Raw genomic sequence first — 16,781 nt, 5'->3', positions numbered from 1 at the left:
TTGTTTTTTTCAGTTCAGCTCAGTTACAGTTAATTTTCAGTCGACTTCGTCCTTTCAGTTCAGTTTCTATCATTTGAAAATCTTTCGTTTTCAGTTCGACATCAACATTACAATTGATGTTATTTTACAAATGTTTCATTTTATGAAGGTAACTGACTCCCATATCAGTATTTATTTTACTTTCATTAATTTTATAACCTTATAATATAATTTGTAGTAATTTATGGTCAATTTTTTAAATTTCATCTAATAAAATATTTTTCAGCCTGGATTCAGTATTTAGTTTATGCAACTGTAATAACTATATAATTAAAATAATTCTGCATTAACATGTAACTTCAGATTTTAATTTAAAAATAAAGTTTACATTTAAACAAACATGTCTGAAACTTTCAATCTGTTCATATTCATCAGATTGAGAGAAACACATATTCTGTCCAATCCATCTTTAATTTGATTTATTTATTGTTTGTTTTTATACCGACGCAGAGATAAAGAGAGTCTTTGATCATAACTGTTAAAAAGAGTTCAAAAACATCAGTTGCACACCGAGATTCCAGCACTATAGACAACATTGTGATATAAAATTATTACTAAGTATTCAGATGTAATGCTTACTGTCAGTACCTGCATATTTGCATCACTTCAAACGTATTGTAGTTATTCTGAAGCATTATTAACGTGAACAAATATATAAAAATCTTTGTTACGATACACCAGGATCCCCTTTAAATCATGAGGGTGAAGCTAAACGGACTAGTGTGCATGATGTGAGGTTAGTTTGTTTATTGGTTTGTTTGTTTTTTTAATCTTTTACCTTTTTGTATGAAAATGTATGAAAGAAGAGAGAGAGAGACTCTGTAACCATAACAGCACAAAAGTGTACAAAAATAACTGCTGCATGTTACTGATCCTGGACTGTTGACAGTAATTCATATGATAAAGCTTAAAGTGTTATCATATGAATATCATTACTTGTTATATACTTTTTCAAATATCACAAATATTATCATTACGTTTATAACTGTTTACTTGTGTAATTATCCAAACCTTTATACGTTTTCTGCTTTTTGTATTTGTTTTTTGTACTTGTTTGTTTTTTGATTGTATTTAGATCTAATGTAAATCATCTGCCAGCATAATGAAAGACAACTTAATGATTCAACAGAGTTCAATACACCAGGAACAGACGATACTGCATTCTGTTGGTCTTAAAAGTAAGTATGAAAGCTCCTAAATCTCTCCAAAAGTCACCTGATCCATCTCTATTATGTATTGATTTACACTGAAATGCTGTCAAATCAAAATCATAACAAACTGAACATAAATAAATGCATTTTTAAAAATGCTCTCAATCTGTAGAAGTTATAGCAGTTATATGCTTCACTGTGGCATTGAGATACACCATAATATCTGAAATGTTATGTAAAATGCACAATGGAGAGGGTTTGTTTTTTGTTTTTTTTTTACATTTTATTCTAACAATAGGTCACACACAATGCTAAGCGAGGCCTGCAGAAAGAAATGGGAGGAATGCAACCTTAATGAGGATTACTGAAGGGCTTGTGACTCCTTAAATTCATCCGGCTTTGTCCTTCCACCAACTTTAAAGTCACTCTGCTCAAAGTTTTATTGTCTCCGTATCATATGCCAAACGGCCACACGTTTTAAACCTCTTTTCAAACAATGTCCACATTCACAGCAAATCCTGATCAGACCTTTTTCATCTGCTGAACGTGAACCCTGTAACACCCCTCAGGCCTCATCTCCAACATGTACCGCCCCTTAGCATGAAAATAATGATAAAATAATGCAAAAATTTAAAGAAATAACAGTAGATTAGTCGTAGATTAGAAAGATTTCATTGATCAGCTGCTAAAATGTTACTAAGTTGTAATAACAACATTAATTAAAATTTTAAAAAAATTAAAGCTGTGATTCCAAACCCAGTATAACACACTAATCCAAACCAAGTGATGTGGAGAAAAAAAATATTATAATTTTGCTTCAGAGTTCTGTCTTTAGAGATTTTTTGATATTACTTAATGTACACCAGATTTCAAGACTGTTATACACACATTTCATTCAAGATGTAAACCCCCTCCTGAACACTGGAAATGAGGCTGAAGACCAACAAATAACCTCCTGCAAAACAAAACTTTGACTGGACCCTTAATTGTGTTTCTACAAGTTACATAAAATGGGATTGATGGTGGGATGTTGTTGCTATCTGCAAAAATCACAGATGAATATAAGACTGGACCAATCCTCTTATTTAACTGCAAGAAAATGAACCTCCACTTGTTGCTTTAGCTTTGAAGCTTTTATTTTACTTCCTGGTGTCAAAATTCAGTGTAAACTCTAAAACGGACTTTTTCTCCTTGATGTGACCTGGTTAGGAGGCTTTGCCACTCCAACATGAAGATCTTCTGTCACAGAGTCAGTTTAAGCCTGTCTCAAGTCGGCAGAGAAAGAAGGTGCACTACGGTGGACTAATGTTGCCTTTTATTCATCTCCATATTTGCTATGGGAAGCTGCACTGGTTTGGGAGTAGCTTTGTGTGTCACATTTGCTGTGAGCCCGTGGCTGTGATGGGATTGGATTGGATTAATTGAAGGCAGGTGTATTTGACTGCAGTGATACTCTAGTCGACGAATAGCCCACACTACAAATGCTGCTTTGATATTTTGTCTCTCTGTGCAGGTGTGTCATATGGCCAGATCTAAGACGACTCTGTGCAGGCCAGGACTATAAGCCGCAGCCTGAAGGCAGAGTTGGGTTGCTGAGGCTGGAGTGATTACTGGCCTTCTGGGTGGTGGGTCTGTGGACAACTGCTGATCCCTGTTAAAGTTGTTGACATGTAAAATACAACTGACTTGGGGCATTGTTGACTCTGGCCTTGGATTGTGTGTTTTATCCATTTTGCAACTGCGACACTGGACTGTTTTATGCTTTCATTTTTGTGCCATAGGGAGGGGTTTTTATTTATTTATTCTGACTAATAGTAAACTCAAATTTAATTTCTATCACCTTAACAAACATCACCAAACACACAAACTGTTTGTGTGCAGTTTGTCTCACAGTGTGTTGCTAGCTAAAGGTCCAGCTGCTGTATTTCACAGGGAAGAAACAAAAGAGATGGACAAAGATAAGAAAGACAGGACAGGAGAGGAAGAAGAGACGTTAGATTTAAAGGTAAGGATTCCTCATTTAAAGCTGACATGCAAGTCCTCGTGTTTTTAAATCAACTATTGGGTCTGTACGTGTGACATTGTGTTTTTTATATTAAGAAACATGCTGCTAAACAAACTGAGGTAAACTAACTGTGTTATTTACTGTTACATGAAAATCCTCTGTAGATTAGTGCAGGATCTGTATTGTTATGGATTTAAAATAAAGAACAGTGTGTGACTGGTGCACAGTGGCTGTGATTTCACAGTCAGTAAGGTTACATCAAGTTTAGCAGAGATAAATCTGAAGCTAAACTCATGATCCTGAGATTCATTCACTGAATTCCACCTTTATACCAACTTTATACTGTCTAATATAAAGACAGCATAAACAGTGTACTGTCAGTGTAGGGGATGGAAGTCAGCCAGGAGAACTTTTGAGACATCTGCTGACATCTTGTTGAATTCAGTTGTGTAAATCCACAAAGAGCAGGAGGTCAGCTGATCACAGCCTGTACAATATGAAAATCTAGTGGAACTCTCAGTAGTGGGTTAGGGTTAGCCCACAATGAGTCAACTGACTTTTAGGGTTGCTGAATCCGCTTTAACTCCTTGCCTACACTTTTTCCTCTTTAGAGGCAAAGTCATCCTCTTCAATGTAGGCAACAGAAAATAGAGCTGTTTTTATTTTCATATTTCTTCTCTGCTGATGTTCTACTTAACCAGTTCAAGCTGAGTTACCTTCATTAGGATTAAAATTTAGACTGAAATCTCCTGCTTTGGATGTTAGTGTTCCTATCTACTAAAATTATTTTAATACTACATTAATATAGCACAAGGTTCAGTTAGCTTTGCATTAAAATAGGTGGTTTGAAGATTGGGGGCGGATTTGAGGGCAAAAGTGGGTCTAACCTGCTACTAAAAAGGTATCACTAATGAGTTGTATTTAGTTAGTTTTCAATTAAGTTTAATTCAGTTGTATGTATATAGTGCTAAATCACAGCAATAGCTGCCTCAAGGCGATTTATACCGTAAGGTAAGACACTGCAATAGCACAACCATCACACCGCGGGCTCTGTACGTGCACACGCCTGCAGGGTGTCAGCCGCAGCGGTGGGAGGCGCTGTAACAAACTGAGTGAGAGTAGAGGAGCTGAGAAGGAGAGCAACTCCGGTTTGATTGGAGGAAGTAAACACATCAACAAAGAAAGATGGCCGAAGTGATAGAGCTGCAGAAGCTTAAGGTTGGTATTTCCCTAAAATATGCACTTAATAACCCGCATTTGGTCGGTTTTTAAAGATAAAGATAGCTTTTAACCGGAGTTAGATGCAGGACCGGAGGTCGGGGTTACGTTAATTAACCGTTTTGAAGGACAAAATGACGTCCGGCTGAGAAGGCGAACACCCGGCATGTGTTCAAAGAGCTAACGGCGGGCTAACGTTAGAATACATCGGCTAAGGAGGGAGAAAAAACATTAAATATGAAATTATTAATGTTAAATAACAAATACTGTCATATATATATGCACAAAGTCACCTACTGTCTCTGTCCTTCTGTAAGAACGTTAACAGCAAGTTAATTTGGCCGAGGCTAGCCCAACATTAGCTTTTAAAAGTGCAGCTCAGTTTACTTGGTCTCTGACTTTACATCCACAAGTGTCCTAAAATGCTGCCGCCAGGCTATTTGCCCTGTGCAAACTTATATCAAATGCTTCGCAGGCAGTTTAGGGTTATATTTTAAAAATGTATTTGACTCCATCTCAGGCCACACAACATAAAAATGAGCAGTATGTGTAAACTCTGTGTGTTTGTGGATTTTATGTGTCCCCAAAGTGTTGGGAGATTCCCGAGTCACAGAAGCCGAAACATTGAACACGACTTACAACAAAGAAATAAAGTAAATTATTAGATAAATAAAATAGCTCACATCACACAAGGGGAGCGACAGGAAGAGGGGAAATGAAACTAAAGAGGCCAGTTAGTAAAAATATAATAAATGAACGAAGGTAAAGATTTTCTGTCTTGAGTGTGGTCTGGGTCTGTTTGTTATCTGTGTCCACACATTTGGATGCTCTATGCGTCAGCTGATGGAGGAATCCAAATAGTGTATTTGATTCAAACTCCAAGGGCAGTGATGGAAAACGATTATCTGACAACTAATGCAGAGTAGCCTCCAGGAAAAAAGAAAGAAAGAAAACATACCAGAGTGCATTACATTACATTAAAAGTACTGAAAAGGTGCTAGAGGGAAAAATATCAATGGATAATTTGGTACTGAAATTTCTTTTAAAAGCAACCAATTTTGTTACCTAAATGGGCTTCTTATGTGATTTAATCCAATGAATTTCATGTGTGGTTGTTGTGTTTTCATATTTGTGTGTGGGCTGGAGACATCTATTTTTGACTATCCTAACTAATAGTTAGGGGCATTTTTATTCTGTAGTTTTTCTGGGATTTTTTTTTTTAAGAAGAAGAAAGTTGTCACAGCAATGTTTGTGCAGGCAGTCATATACCTGTGATGCACCCCAGCCAAGACTTGTTTTCTACAACAGAACTGGTCTTGAGCCCCATCCCCCTAATGAAAGCAAGATTGTGCCACATAAAAAGGGTTATTCTACATCACTGACACAGAGAATGAAAATTACTCATTCCTCTTTATACTTCTTTAAAGTCTGCCTGAAGGGCACATTCGTAGTAGCTGCACTGTAGGCTAGTTTCTCACAAAAAAATGACAGGTACACAAACATCTGCACTGAGACTTATGCTCACCAACTGATGATGAAATGTATCTTTTGCTGACCCTCACATATTCTATGACCTTCAAATTTGTCACATCAACATAACAGAAGTAATAGTGTACATAAATAGTAAATGGTCTGTGTTAGATGGATTAATGACCGAAAATGTCAGGTTTAAGTAAATGAACTCTGGTTTTTTATTTGTAGCTTGCTGAACTGAGGCAGGAATGCGATGCCCGAGGTTTGGAGACCAAGGGAAACAAAGGGGAGCTCATCGCCCGACTTCAGGCTTATCTGGAGGAACACGGTGAGGAACAATACCTTTCATACCGTCACTCATTTAACTCGCACGCTTGCACAAAACATTTCATTTACCTGCCTAAATAAAGGGCTTAAAATCCACCAATGTGAGACGTGAGAGAAGAGTCATTTATATCTGAAATTAGCTAGCTAAAACAGAGCTTGTCCATATTTGCTAGATCATCTTTATTCTTGTTGCCAACCCAACATTATACATGAATAATGCATGTATAATGATTTTAAATAAAAGAAATGGTGTAAAGTGTTGTAATAGTTAAACACAGAATCATATTTATCATACCTGATTTTGCTGATAGTTCATTCATTAATTGCTTAATAATAAACAGAGTATACGGTGAGCGTCGCTCACCACAAAAGAATGTCTGGCTTTTCAAATGTATGATTTAGTAAAAAAAAAAAAAAAAGTTGTATTGCGTAAAAAAAACATTTTTCTGTGTTTGAATCAAAAAGGGATTATGTTAAAATGAATGCTCATGTGAGAAAGTGCTAAAGACAAATCTTATTGAAGTGGAATTACATGAATAAATGAAAAATAAAGTGACTTGTATTCATACTTGACTGAAGGCTCATATATGGTGTAATTATTGACAAATTATTTTAAGTATAACATGGAAAAGAATCAAATGTAATGAAGTGATTTAAGTGAGGTAACTTTTTCTTAGTTAAAAATGGTTGAAAGGTCGAAGATGGAGAAGACGATAGGGTATGTCTGGATATCAGGTGATTATATATAAATGACAGCGATTCGGTGTCCAGATAAGAGGAGAGAGAGGGGGGGGGGGGGGGGAGGCAAACAGCCAAGAGAGTATAAAAGAAGGCACCTAGGAACATTCAGCGTGGTTTTTCCTCTAGTTCTTGCAATGAGCAGAACACATCATCTTAAAATTTGGTGCTGAGGGTCCACAGTTAGAAAGTGCAGCAAGTAATGCCATAGGAGCCACCACCACACGAACACTTTGAACCTACAAATTGGTTTCATGTTTTTTTTTCTGCTCATTTTTGCCGTATTACATTATAAATTCAAGAAGATTTGGACTTCGATTGTTTTCTACTGGACATGTTTCCTTACATTCTACCTTTACAGGAGGGAGAAGTGCATCTTCAGGCCTGCATGTTCCCGATCTCCTCTCCAGTCTCTCCCCTTTCAAAGATTAGAACAAAATCAACATTAGCTCAGAGTGTGTTAATTAGATAAGTATAATTGAGGTGATTGATTGTTATTTTGTGATTCTTATTATTAGATTTTGCCTTGCTCCTGCTATATTGCTTTTAAAAATATCCTCCAATTAACATCTAAATTCCCTTTTTAGCACTTTGTGAAACAGTAAAAATCTGAGTATAGTTCATCCATCAGCTCCATTTGAACTCTGCATTGCCTGCTGAGTAATATTCATATGTTCAGTTTAGGGGTAGTTAAAGAAAGAGCCGATTCACACTTCCTGTATTCGGGTGCTGGTCCCACAGATCGACAACCCCTGTAGGTGGTTACACGTGCATGTGATGGGTGTGACATAAATTGTTTCTACAGATGATGCGGATGCATTTTAAGTGTTTTGTTTTGTTTTTAAATATTCTGAAATTTATATTTGTTCGTTCTTTTTTTCTTTCTTTTTTTCTCCTGTTTTCTGAACAACAGAGGAAGATGTGGACGTAGATGATGTACTTGCAGAGGATGCAGTGGTAAATTTTTACAATGTTTCCCACAATATGCTCTCTTTAAATCCGCCTCTCACACTGTATTGTGGAGAAGTAATTTTTTAAAATGTATTTATTTATCTCAGGACTTCACTAAAGTTGAGAGTTCCAACGACGTAAAAGACGACAAGGATTCTGAAACGATCGAGCCTGAGCCGTAAGTTTATCTTCATTAAATTTACCTTTTTTTGTTCCTTCATCACTTATTGGCTGTGGACAATGTGACATTTGGGTCTCATTCAGTAATATCTGTGTAGAAATGTTCTTACTAAGCAAATAATAAGTATACGTTACTCTCAGATTTATGAAGCATATGCACCAGCGATGTTTGTCCTTACCACTCCTAGGCAGCCAGCAGAAACTAAAATTTATGATTCGCGTCATCTTTTTGACGTTTGAAATTTTACTTTTTTACTTTCAGGCCTGCCGAGAAGAAGGTGGTGAAAATAACTCCTCCATTATCTGCCAGCGAGGTGTGTACAACCTGTTTGCATCCACTAATGACTTAAATGTGTCAGGTTAAATGTGAGTCAGAGGGGAATTTTAGCTCATAGTAAAGTTCAGTGGTCTATTTTTAGGAGTGTATATGAACAAAACATATAGATTCATGAGCAAAGGTAATACATCAAATGTATAGGTGTAAATGTAAGAGAGATTTTAATAGGAAGTATACAAAGTTTAGAATTTAGACTTTACTTCATGTACAGCAGTAATGTCAGTTTTTTATCTAATTTGTTGAGCAGAGACTTCAGAAGAGAGCCGAACGTTTCAACCTGCCGGCGTCATCTGAAAGCAAGAAGGCTATACGTGCAGCAAGGTGAGGCCTTACCTCAATTATTTCTTCTTTCAAAATAACAGTACCGGTAGAATAACTGTGCTCGCTGCATTTGGCTTTTTGTCCGAGAACACGATGAATCAAATCTTTATCTCTTTATTGTATCTTTCCAATGTTACTTTATTTTATTTCAGTACTTCAATGAAATCTGGAGCATTTTTTTAAGTGATCTTATTTTTCCTCATAGGCTCTTTTAAATTGTAGTTGTTTTTCAATTTGTTCATCATTTTATATGATATGTATTTTATTGACATTTTTTTGTATCAATAAAATGTGATAACTTAAAAATAGCATAGTTTATGCGACTCCTCCCTGAGTTAGCAATCACTTAGATGAATCAAACATCATCATACATGACAGAAATAATGGTCATGACTTCTCGAGTAGCACCCATGTAGCTCTTGAAGCAGATTTATGTTTCAGTAAATCTGTGTTAAAACTGAAACATGTGTTCTCCTATATTCTAGGTTTGGCTTACCTGCTACTTCAAGTCCCTCTCCAGGTCTGTTGTCACTCTTTACTAAACAAATGGTTGTTGTTTTTTATAAGAAATGTATCGAAGCTAAGGACTGACTTCGTAGGCTTGTGTCAAAATATGTTTGTGTTTTTTAATATTGATCTTGAGCTCACGTTTTGTGTCTTATTATTTATATATTAGTTGTGTTTTTTGTAAACTCTTAAACCGTTCACTTAGAAAAAATTAAACTAGATTCCTATTCTTTTGGACAACACTGCTTCCATTTTTCATATTTTTAACATTTATATTTTTAATTTTATTCAACTTTATTCAACAAAAATTTATAATGTATTTCAATGGGGAGACCCTTCAAATCCTCATTCAACTTACTCATTTTTAAACTCTTACTACTTCCACATACATTGACATAGAGCCACCATTCAAACTTTAAAACGAAGACAAGACATTCAACTATTCAACTTGCATTTATCTTTTCAATATCTATTATACTTTTTCTTCAGTTCCAGTTTAAGTTTCATGATGTTTTTTCACCCGTTTCAGAGTTTATAATGGGTGTGTATGGGACGGAATGTTGGGGCTAGAGTGAGGCAGCTCAACTGCTAGAGTGAGAGGAGCAAAAAAAATAATCTTAAAATCTTTTTTAAAACTGCTGCTGTGTCCGCAGCGTTTGCTCTACAGGTATGATTTTACCCTCAAAACGTAGCCATGGCTGTCCTCTTTCATCCAATGTGTTTACTATTGTACTAGGTGTTATGGTTCTTTCATAAATGTCACCAATGCACAGCCTCCTCCCTCCAACTCTTCCATAGACTCTAATGTTAAAATGGCTCAGAAGGTTCGTTTGAAAATCAGAAGAGCATGGTGTCTTTCCACTGTCACCACGTCCATATAATAAACTCCACAGACATGAAAACTGAGAATTTGGTAGACTAGACATTGCTGTCGCTCACAGTGAAAGAATTTTGTCAATACGACTTTTACTTTTCATTTGGGAACGATTTGTTTCGGCCTGACTTTTCTGTTCATTTTAAGCAGCAAAAGTGAGGTGCATGTCTGTGTCCGTGTGTATGGAGCCATTGGGTGCGGTCACTATAGCAACCAGGCTCACACCTGCCTGCTTAACGAGCTCTCTCTGCCACTCTGCCAAGATTCATCTTAAGCACTTCTCTTTCAACTGCTGCTGTGTCCACAGTGTTACAGCCATCATTTTACCCTCAAAACGTCGCCATCGTTGTTCTTTTTCCAACATCTTGTCTTTCAAAGCTCAGAGATGTAAACTTTTTATACTGTGTGGGTCCAAGTGGAGGGATCACATTTTAGTCATTCAGTGATTCAAAGAATATGACCTTTTAATATTCTTTCAGATGTTTTCTGACTCTAAATGTTCTTTTCTCATTTCTTAGGTTTTTCTAATTTACAATTAAAACATTTTCAGCTTTTTTCCAACTTCTTCTTCTGTGTAACCTTCAGCTTTTAGCAGTTCAGCACTTTTGTTTTCAGGTTAAATTCGGGTTTTTTTTTTATCTCATTCAAAATTTTTAACTTAAATTCAGTAATTATTTCATTTCAATGCATACATTCAGATTCAAGCATTCACACTGCAGTTTCTTCAGAAAATGCACTTTCTAATTGAATCTTTGTATTTTATTCAGAATTTATTTCTTTTATATGATGACGTTACAAAATGTTTTATTTTCTAATTGTACTATAGAGAAGAAACATAAGCCTTTGTAAACCTTTATACATGCCTGTATTATTGTAGTGCAATAATAATAGTAATACTATGATAGCACTAACTTATACTACTGCTAGAAAAATCTATTTTTTATAAAAGAAGAATTTTATAATTAATGTTATTTGTTATAAATGAATTCCGTTAAGAAGAATTTAAAATTTCCCAGAATTCATCAAAACTATCAACTAAATTTAAAACAGTTGTACCAGTTTAAACCACAAGATGGGGCAATGAGTCTGTTTCACCTTTAATTAAATACAAGGCATTAGTGATAGCTCATGTAAAATACATTAACATATATGAAAAATATTTTCTGTAAGATTGCGGGTTTTTTTGTGTATCTGCTTGATTTAAATGAGCAGATCATCTCCTTCATGTCAGCTTCTCTCACACCTCCAAATAGCTTTCAGTAGCTTATTTTGAAATCGTTCTATGGAGGTCTCATTCTGACCGCTTGATTTGTGCCTCTGCTCTACGCACTGGAGTGGTTGAAGAACTCACAGTGCAGAAGCAGCATGAAAAGTGAAAAATATCAAGTAATATGCAGAGCAAGACAGATTAAATCACAGAGCAGTTAAATTGGTCAGAAAGGAACTTCCATAGTGCAATCTAAAAATAACAGTTATGCTGAAAGCCATGTGGACGTGTTTGAGAAGATGATGTTCAACTGGAGATCAGCCAATCAGGTAATGTGTTTTTTGGGAATTTTTTTTTTTCCCCCATGAGATGTTACCTAGAACTTTTTGATCATTTCATACTCATATGTAGCCTGTGGAGAGCGATGAGTGCCGATATGGTGAACAATACTACCTTTTTAAATGTATTTCTGTATGTAACTAATTTAAAAATAAATGGAAAATACTTTTTTTTTCTGGGAAATTGTTACTGCAGTAGTTTTCATTTAAAGTGAGACTTCATGCTCAGCCAATAAAAGTTGATAGTGCTAAACTAAAATTGCTAAACATAGATTTAATCAGTTGTAATCAGCCACATCCAACCCCTTAACAACAATATTAGTAGCATTAGTATTAGTAGTAGTGTTATTACAAGTATTTCAGTGTTTATTATGGTTTTTCTCACAGTTTTCTACTTTCTGTCTTTCAAACAGGTGTCGTTGTAAACAGTAAAGCTGCGGTAAGTGTCAAAGTAAAAAAAAAAATTCTGATCATTTATTTCTTTATTGCTCCATCTGACTCAAAAAGGACACTGAATCATCATGTTTGTCTCTGTTAAAGGTGAACGTCGATCAGCTGAAGAAGAGGGCAGAAAGATTTGGCATGAACGTCTCATCTATTTCTCAAAGGGTGAGCTCTAGTGTTTTTTTTGTGTGGTGTATAAACTAATGAATCAGGGTTCATGCTGGACATTAAAAAGCCTGAAATTAAAATTAATCAATAAATCAAAATAAAAAATTCCTGTAAAGTTTACTCTATGTATTTATTTTGCAGATGATCTGTTTAAAATTGGAAGAAAAATTGTCATCATTATATTTGTGACACCACAAAACAAACAATAGCGTGATATGAAATGATAGACGTTTTCATATTGTCATAAAATATATGTCATTATATCAAACAGCCCTAATAGTACTTGTTTTTTCTTTATTTATTAACCCTCTTTAACCTCCTAGGACCTGACGTCCACATATGTGGACATCACATTTTGGGTTGTCTAGACCAAATTACGAAATTTTGCTCTACAAGGGCCTGATATCCACTTACGAGAACATCATGCTGCCACTGTTCTATCAAGATTTAAAACAAATGTCCTCTTATGAGGTTAAATGTTGTTCTGATTCTTTTTTTCTTGTCTTTATTGTTTGCCCTTTTATTTAGTTTTTGTTTACTTTTCCTTGAGAATCTGTGCTAATGTTAAGTAATACTATATTTTACAAAATAATTTATAGCTAAATCATTAATATTATACTGACTTTTTCAGATTGAGGAGGATGAGAAGCTTAAGAAGAGGAAGGAGCGGTTTGGAGCCCTAACAAGCGCGGGCTCAGTTGGTGGAGACGACGTCGAGGTACGATTTTGGTTTTGTGTGATTCATATTTCATCACAATGCCATGTGATTTAACCACAGTGAATGAAATAAAGAGGCTGATTAATCTTTTCTTTCTTTTTGTCTCTGCAGGCCAAGAAGATGAAACGTGCGGAAAGATTTGGAAAAGTGTAAATAAAGTGTGAAGTAGGGTTTTTTGTTGTTGTTTTTTTTAAGGGTTTTTTGTGACTGTACATCAGAGATTCCTGAGGATGAGAACCGGAATAGGCTAAAATCAAAAGTACAATTAAATGCAGCTGTATCATTTAAGGTAGTTGAAAAGCACATATTTGGATTTTTTTGTAACGACAGAATTGAAGGGGTGCAAACAGGAGCTTGTAAACAACGCAGAAGTTTCTCAGTTTTAAGATTTTTGCTCATCGTTTCAACTGCATTACAGTCCATTTTTCTAATGTATATCAAGCAAATACAGCAACAAGCAGCTACTTTACAGTAAAAGATGGTTAATTACTCATCATATAATCTTAAGATAAACTGCTCAGTGAAATCAATAAAATCATTTTACAAATGAAACCATTGACGAGGTTGAAATGTTTTGTTCTGAAGCCGTTGCGTAAAGTTTTCCATTAGTGAAAGAAAAAAATTTATGCTTTTTATATAAACATGTTTTTGTAGAGTGTTCCAGTTATGATGAAACCTGTTATGGAAGTGATAACCGATTGAAACATCTAGTAGTTTACAGTAGAAATAGGAAAAGGAAGATTACTGACTGTAATTTGTTCTCACTGTGTGTTTAACTGTACTTTTGATTGGTCAGATAGTCTGATTGGGGGTTTTTTGGAGGGGGGCTGGGGCATCACTGATACACTGCTTCAGTTATCTGTCCATTTTATAACATTTTGTGATTTAAAATAAATTGTTTTCAATTTTTTGATACCTGCGTCCTTGTCTCATCACTGTTGTTACTGGAGTTTGATCATCAGTGTGGACCATTTTAGTACTAAAGAACACATTCTGTCGAAGTGTAGTTTGTATTTTCCTCAGTTGTTTATTATCTTTAAATATGGCTGGAGTTGTGTGTTCATATTTCTCTCCAAGTGTGTGAACATTAAGAAATGTTATTTTTGAGTCAGGCCAGTTAGAGACCCCCAGTTAGAAGTTGTATGATTGTAAGGTTTATCTTCATATTTCACAGAGATAACAGAACAAGGCAAATGTGTATCTGGAGTATTGATTCAAATGACAAAGAGCTTTGCGAGTGTAATTACCCCCTGGTGGGCACTGATGAAGCACGGGGATTAGAGTCAGATAGCTTCACCAAAGGGGGTGCCTGACACACATCGTAGAAAGCAGCCGACAGTCCTTGTCTGAGTGCTAAACGCACGGGCGATGTAAAGTATTTAATTTCAATTTTGCTAAAGTAAAACATTTGTGAGTTTTCGGTGCACTATAAAATGCAAGTAATAATAATTTACCATAACCTTTCAAGTAAGAATTACAGGAGCAGTTTGAGTTTGTCTCTTCAGTTTTTCCTGTTTTAACATTTTGTATGCTTTCCTATATCAAGCACATTCTGCTGCTGCTTTACTGGGAATATTTTTTTCACCTAACATTAAGTGACTAGTCATATTACAGTCTAAAAACAGACTATCTTACAAATGAAACAGTCATTCTGAGCTGGTTTTAATCGAAAACAGCTCCGGAGAGGTTCAATTATCAAAGGATCAATTCTTTACTCATTAAAAGTTTGGTTTCAGTGAAGTTTGGGTCATTTTTACCCTTTATTTTCTTTCTTCCCATAATATCAAACAATGTTATGATAGGGAAAATGGTTTAAAACATCTAGCTTACAATTGATGCAGTATGACAAAATAATATTTCTGTCCCATTTTGATAAAATGTTGCTGCAGTAACACATTCTAGAGTTTTTAGCTGTACTGTAAAACCTCAAATAACAATATAAACACTGTCTGAAAAACAAAAGCAGTAAAGCGGTTGTAACAGGAATGATGAAAAATCAATACCCAGATGAGTGAAACCCAATAAGTCACAATAAAAAAACAAAAAGGAAGATTTTAAAAAGATATTTTTACAGACATTTGAAGAAAATCAACAATTCTTAACAACATAAAGGCTCATTTGGGCAATATTTCTGCTGTAATTTGCAAACAAATCAAAAGTTTTAAAAGTGATCGGAAAAATCTGAAAATCAATTATGAAACATACAGAAAGCCACTGCAGAGAACTGTGATTGGAATGATTCGACCCTAAAACCAGCAAGAAGCTTTACTGCTGCATTTCAAACTGTTTAAAGACGACAAACCAAAAGGAGAAGAAAAAGTATGAACAAGGTCAACGTTAACACTTTCGTAGCATGTACTTTTAAAATAACAGTTCAATATCTGCGGTTCACTGATAAGTTTTGTTGTGTAAATTAGTGCTCACTGTTAAAAATCATGTCCACTCAGAATTATCTGTATTTTAAACTTCCTGGTGATCACCTCATCACTCCTGCTAATGTGCCCTAACCAACTGAAACCCCCCCTCACACCTACAGAAAGAGGCCGCTCCCGCTTGAAGTTTCATGACACAATGAGGGTGATTAGTCTGAACAACTCTGTATTGATATGGAGCAAAAACTGCTGTGGGACAGAGACAGCCTCAACCACCCAAATACAATACAATCAGAAGTGGGCTTTCACCATTAGTACTCTGTGACAATACAACGTGTCAATTATTTGACACCTGCATGGCTTTTCAGTCTGTCACCAAGCACATCTGTTTTTTATTAAGAGGATTAAGGATTAAGAGGTCCCAGCATTCCCTGCCTGGATATTAGCAGAGAAGTGGGTACAAAAAATAAAAAAATAAAAAAATAATAAAAGAGAAAATAAAGTGGTACGCTGCAGATGACCTCTCAACAGGAAATATGGGGTTTGTTTTTGATGTGTTAAAATTGACCTTTTCACCTTTTATATTAAGGGGAAAACCTTAAGAATATTGGCCAAATTACCAGATTTAATTTTAAATAAAAAACGGAGCAATTTTATCTTTCACCACTGACTGAAAACGCTGTAATGGAACCTGATCTACATCATTTAATGATTCAATTTGGGATTTTTTTTTATAAAACCTTTTTTTGTATCAATGTGCTCCAAAATAGTGGTGTGCAATAAAATTGTTATGTGACCCCTTAAAACACATGTACTCACACACACACACACACACACACACACACACACACACACACACACACACACACACACACACACACACACACACACACACACACATATATATATATATATATATATATAAACTAACCCAGGTAGAGTTAGGTTAACAGAAATACACCGCCCATCTGTGAACTAAGATGTAGGTCTATTAGGTTATGTTGTGGTGAACCTTGGTTTGGGGGATGGGTGTTCATACTGGAGTGCAAAATTAAAACCAATGGAAGATGGGCAAGAAAAGTTCAAAGCCATCAGGTGCTCAGTTTAGAGAAAAGAAGAGGAGGAGAAACGAGCAAAAGATACAGGAAAGCAGATGTGTCATTGGATAATGGCAGGTCATCCTGAAACAATCAGAATCAGAATACTTTATTAATCCCTAAGGAAATTATGTGTGTTACAGTTGCTCCAAGAAGAAATGGTAAAAAAAAAAAAAATAGTAACAGTAACAGACTAAACTCCAAACAATACATTATCTTACAGATTTTACACATTTAAGAAATAGCACTAATATATACAGATCACTCAGTTCTAAATATCAAGGATTAACAAAGGTGATTATAAATAAATATCAAG

General features: G+C 35.4%; 1 protein-coding gene across 1 annotated transcript; it reads left to right on the top strand.

Annotated features, from left to right (window-relative positions):
• The first annotated feature begins 4,287 nt into the window (after positions 1–4,287).
• Positions 4,288–13,548, top strand: sarnp (SAP domain containing ribonucleoprotein). The gene is made up of 11 exons (XM_026155136.1): positions 4,288–4,413; positions 6,115–6,214; positions 7,865–7,908; positions 8,010–8,080; positions 8,345–8,396; positions 8,667–8,740; positions 9,226–9,260; positions 12,080–12,105; positions 12,207–12,275; positions 12,910–12,996; positions 13,108–13,548. The coding sequence occupies exons 1-11, from the start codon at positions 4,381–4,383 to the stop codon at positions 13,147–13,149; spliced, it is 633 nt and encodes a 210-aa protein (XP_026010921.1). The 5' UTR covers positions 4,288–4,380; the 3' UTR covers positions 13,150–13,548.
• The last annotated feature ends 3,233 nt before the right edge of the window (positions 13,549–16,781 follow it).

The sequence above is a fragment of the Astatotilapia calliptera genome, chromosome 20 (assembly GCF_900246225.1).
Source record: "Astatotilapia calliptera chromosome 20, fAstCal1.2, whole genome shotgun sequence".
NCBI classification, from domain to species: domain Eukaryota; kingdom Metazoa; phylum Chordata; class Actinopteri; order Cichliformes; family Cichlidae; genus Astatotilapia; species Astatotilapia calliptera.
This window is presented reverse-complemented; position numbering and strand designations above follow the sequence as displayed.

Coding starts and splice junctions, on each gene's coding strand:
- sarnp (XM_026155136.1), top strand. CDS start 4,381: ATGGCCGAAGTGATAGAGCTGCAGAAGCTTAAG. Junction 7,909..8,009: donor TACTTGCAGAGGATGCAGTG/GTAAATTTTTAC, acceptor TATTTATCTCAG/GACTTCACTAAAGTTGAGAG. Junction 12,106..12,206: donor TTGTAAACAGTAAAGCTGCG/GTAAGTGTCAAA, acceptor TCTCTGTTAAAG/GTGAACGTCGATCAGCTGAA.